The 3,821-nt window shown below is 34.4% G+C and overlaps 1 protein-coding gene and 1 long non-coding RNA gene across 2 annotated transcripts in view; one reads left to right on the forward strand and one right to left on the reverse strand.

Annotated features, from left to right (window-relative positions):
- LOC119072287 overlaps positions 1 to 3,821 on the reverse strand; it is a 381,328-nt gene that overhangs the window by 267,884 nt on the left and 109,623 nt on the right. The gene's annotated exons all lie outside the window — the stretch shown is intronic.
- Positions 1 to 3,821, forward strand: part of LOC119072236 — a 273,319-nt gene that overhangs the window by 36,984 nt on the left and 232,514 nt on the right. Inside the window, exon 3 of the mRNA XM_037177409.1 lies at positions 832 to 877. Within this exon, the coding sequence (XP_037033304.1) occupies positions 832 to 877 (46 nt within the window). The remainder of the gene's footprint in view (positions 1 to 831; positions 878 to 3,821) is intronic.

The raw sequence follows: 3,821 nt of genomic DNA on the forward strand, positions 1-3,821 counted from the left end.
AGACAGATAAAATCCATTACAGAACTCGGGATCAAAATGAAAACTCTCGTTTTCGTGTGTTTATTGACCTCAGCTTCGCCTACGAAAACTCTACTTTTCATCTTTTTATCCCTAGTCATGTAGAGTTTTCGTGTGAATTATGTTGATCGAGGCGAAGCCGAGGTCAATAAACACACTAAAACGAGTGATGTAGTAAATTTTACGTGCTAAGGGCGTCGAAAGAAGTGCTTGAAACATGAAAATTGATAATAATCCAATGAATATTTATTGGTCTCCAACTGGAAGTATTAATTTAGTTAATAAGATGCGTCTGTTGGAAGTTGCAGGAATTCGTGATAAGACGAATAAAAAGAGTGAAAATTAACTGAAGTTAATTTAGATCTTTGTTGTAAGAGAGCTCGAAACAGAATGAAAAATGTAATTTTGATGACCAAGTAACTAGATTGACTACAGTATTACTGCGATTTCCAACAGCGTCATGTGATCTTTGTTCTGAATAAATGCCAAATTTAGTCCTTCGAAATCTACAATTTGTAGAATTTATTAAAAAATACTACAAACAGATCACAATAGCGAATTCGTTGGGCCATTAAAGGTTGTCCGTCTTAAATATCAAGTTTGCTACTTCATTAAATGATCTAGCAATTTTCAATAGATCGAAGAAAAATCTTTTACTTCATTAGCCATAACATACTTTCTACTATAAAAGATCTTATTAGCCAGATCTCTTCGCTTAATTTTTTCGTCGCTGCTAATAGCAGATGATTAGATCCTTGATGAACGGAAATACGTAGGTACGTAAAATTAATAAATCTCTTTTCTTTATTTCAGTGGAAAATTCGTTGGGGAGTCGTGACGAAACTATCTCCAGCAGCAGGTGAGTACCTTATTAATGACAATTTATATACAACGAACGAAAGACACATGCGGAAAAACTGCACGAGTAGACGGCAAAGATGTGTCTGGATAATAACTTCCGAATAAGAATAAGAGCCGTACTGCTGTACCAAGAAAGTTCCAACGCTTCATCAAAGTTTAAAAACAAAAATAAATAATGCATAAACGTAAACGTAAATGTATACACCACATAAAGTATTGAATCCCATGCATAAAACTTTTTCCAACTGGATACAAGTCTCAAAAAATAAACTCGTAATACCATTTTCATGTATATGAAGTGGTATCTGCATCGTCATAAATTTAACAACTAAAACGTCATCTTCTATAGAGTTGAGCATAATTTTTTTTTTGTAGAAAAAATAACTTTCAAACTGCATTTGCATCACACGATGCATCATTTGCATATTTATTGCATAATATACAAATGTTCCGCGTTTCGCGTTGGGGAAAATTCATATAGTCGTCCTTGCACATTCCACATTATGAGAATAATATGTATGCAATAATCTTCTGCGTACCTATACGTATTCCGTAGTAGACGGTTAAGGTATGAACGGTTTATAATACACCCAGTAAGGAGGTACTTATACTCTTAAAGAATATATTTAACGATATGAAATTCGCATTAAAGGTGAAGAGATATGTGGAAGTAGTTTTACGCTTTTTTGAGGAGCTTTATTGAAGTCAATATCTGTTTTCAGCATCATTACCGCTACGTATGTACGGAAATAATGTAATGAAGGCACAAGAACTAATAATAAATTGTAATATGTGTGTACTACTATTTGACTAATAGTCTAAGGTATGTGTTGAGCGCGTATGGAAATGAATAGGACGTCGAAACTCCAGATCTGGGATTAGAAGAAGAACTCCAGATCTGGGATTAGAAAAAGGGGATTAGAAGACGTTTATATTTTACTGATTTTGAGTGTTTTTAACGATTTTTCGTAAATTTTCTGGATTTTTCGTAAATTTGTACGAATTTTCCACTATTTTCAATAATTTTCACGAATTTATTATTCCCTTGATTGAGAGTCAAGGTCTTATGACAACCACTTGAAATGTCACTGAGCTCACTATGACATGAAAATGGTCTACAGTGTGAAAAATGATAAATACAGAAATCGTCCGTAACACGAGAATTCGAGTAATACTCGATAGATGAGAAATATTGAAGTAGTGTGATGGGAGCACCGCTGTTTGGAAACTAAAGTTCAAATGTAATAGATTTTTGGATAATTCTTTTACATTTCTATTACATTTCGTCGCACAATTACTAACGTGAGCGTTCTATTTTTTTGTGAATCAACTTCACTGCTATGTCATTTCATGAATATTTTAGCAGAGTGAAGTTATATCAACTGAAAATAGAACGGATCGCAAAGAAAGAAGTACCGATAGTATTGTGACGCCTCTATCTCGGTCGAGGGATCTGACCTACCCAAGTAGTGAGGCCTAGTTTTCCCTTTTACTTTCACGAATTATTCTGAATTTTCACGAATTTAATTGAAGATAGGTTCTGGACTATTTCACGAATGGATAAAGCTTATTACTTGACTGACCCGCTCCGATTAGGCTAAATTTAATATTATATAGCTCAGCATAGTTTGACAGAGGAAAGTCACGGCCAGGTCATTTATACGAGTCAGGTCCGTGATTCAAATAGCCAGAAATTATCATGCAGATCTTTCATGTAACTTTTTGGGTTCGGTCTGATTTCAATAATTATTTTTTTTAGATCAATTCGGGTCATTGAAATGATCAATGTTTGTCAAATATCAGGTCGTATCCTGTCAAGTACAGAGGTCACCTGTTTCGAGCTTTATTCAAAACATTACAGTGAAAGAATACTGAAGCCTCAGAAACCAGCCGAAACTTTCATCTCGAAAAGCTCGACCACCAAAAGCAGACATCCAGTAAAATGAAAATTGCGAAGTCAAAAAAGTCGTCTTCTCCAAAAACTCTAAAAACGGACATTTGCGACGGACAAAGAACTTTCCGCAACGAAATGCTCTTAACATACCCACATGAATGATTCATGTTAGCATTAGCTAATGAGTGGGTGGAGCCATGGGTACCAAAAGTAGAAAGCGAAAACCTTCCATTTTACACAAATTTACACAAAATCACCTCAGAATGGAGAAACAATTAAAAAGATAAAATTTCTTTAATTCTTGATAAACATTTTGGTCAATTTTCGTCAGTGTCACTCTGCCACTTTACCAATTCGATAAGGATATTCTCCACGTTTTATCAGTCTGTGTGCCCGATAAGAATGTGTTATTAATTAAAACAATTAACTTTAATCAACGACCAATTGAGATATTAATATAATTGGAGACTGGAGACAGTCGGTTCACACGAACCTGATTAAATTTCATTAAAAAGTTATTTTCGGCCCTTCATTTTTCATTGCAGTAATGCATCAGTGAAACGTATAGCTGTAATATAACTCATACATGCCGGGAACACCACGGTCAAATTTCATTTTGTATCTACCTCAGAATCGTTTCCACCGAGGAACATCACATTCCCAATGCTCTTTTTATCTTATCATATAACATTCACGTAGCTTTATATTGTAGAAACGCGCTGACGTACTAACTTACGTATCTAATAATTTACCTAAATAAGAGATTTTAACGTCTTCAGAGATTATACTAATAAACATGAAAATAATTGAATCACCGTGTTTTTTAGTATCGAATAGATAATATCTTTTCATAATGCAGGATTATATTAGCGCTATTCTGTCCTTATTAGATGAAACTTTGTGTTTCTTTGTTGGTAAAAGAACTGCATGTAGCTCGGAAATGAAGGTAAAAGTTTCGGTTTCTCTGGGGGTTTGTCGTACGAGCGCAGCGAGATCACATTTAATTTATTACCTATTTTTCTAAGTTACAAAAACAGTTGAAAGTCAG

The sequence above is a fragment of the Bradysia coprophila genome (genome assembly GCF_014529535.1).
Source record: "Bradysia coprophila strain Holo2 chromosome IV unlocalized genomic scaffold, BU_Bcop_v1 contig_81, whole genome shotgun sequence".
NCBI lineage: Eukaryota > Metazoa > Arthropoda > Insecta > Diptera > Sciaridae > Bradysia > Bradysia coprophila.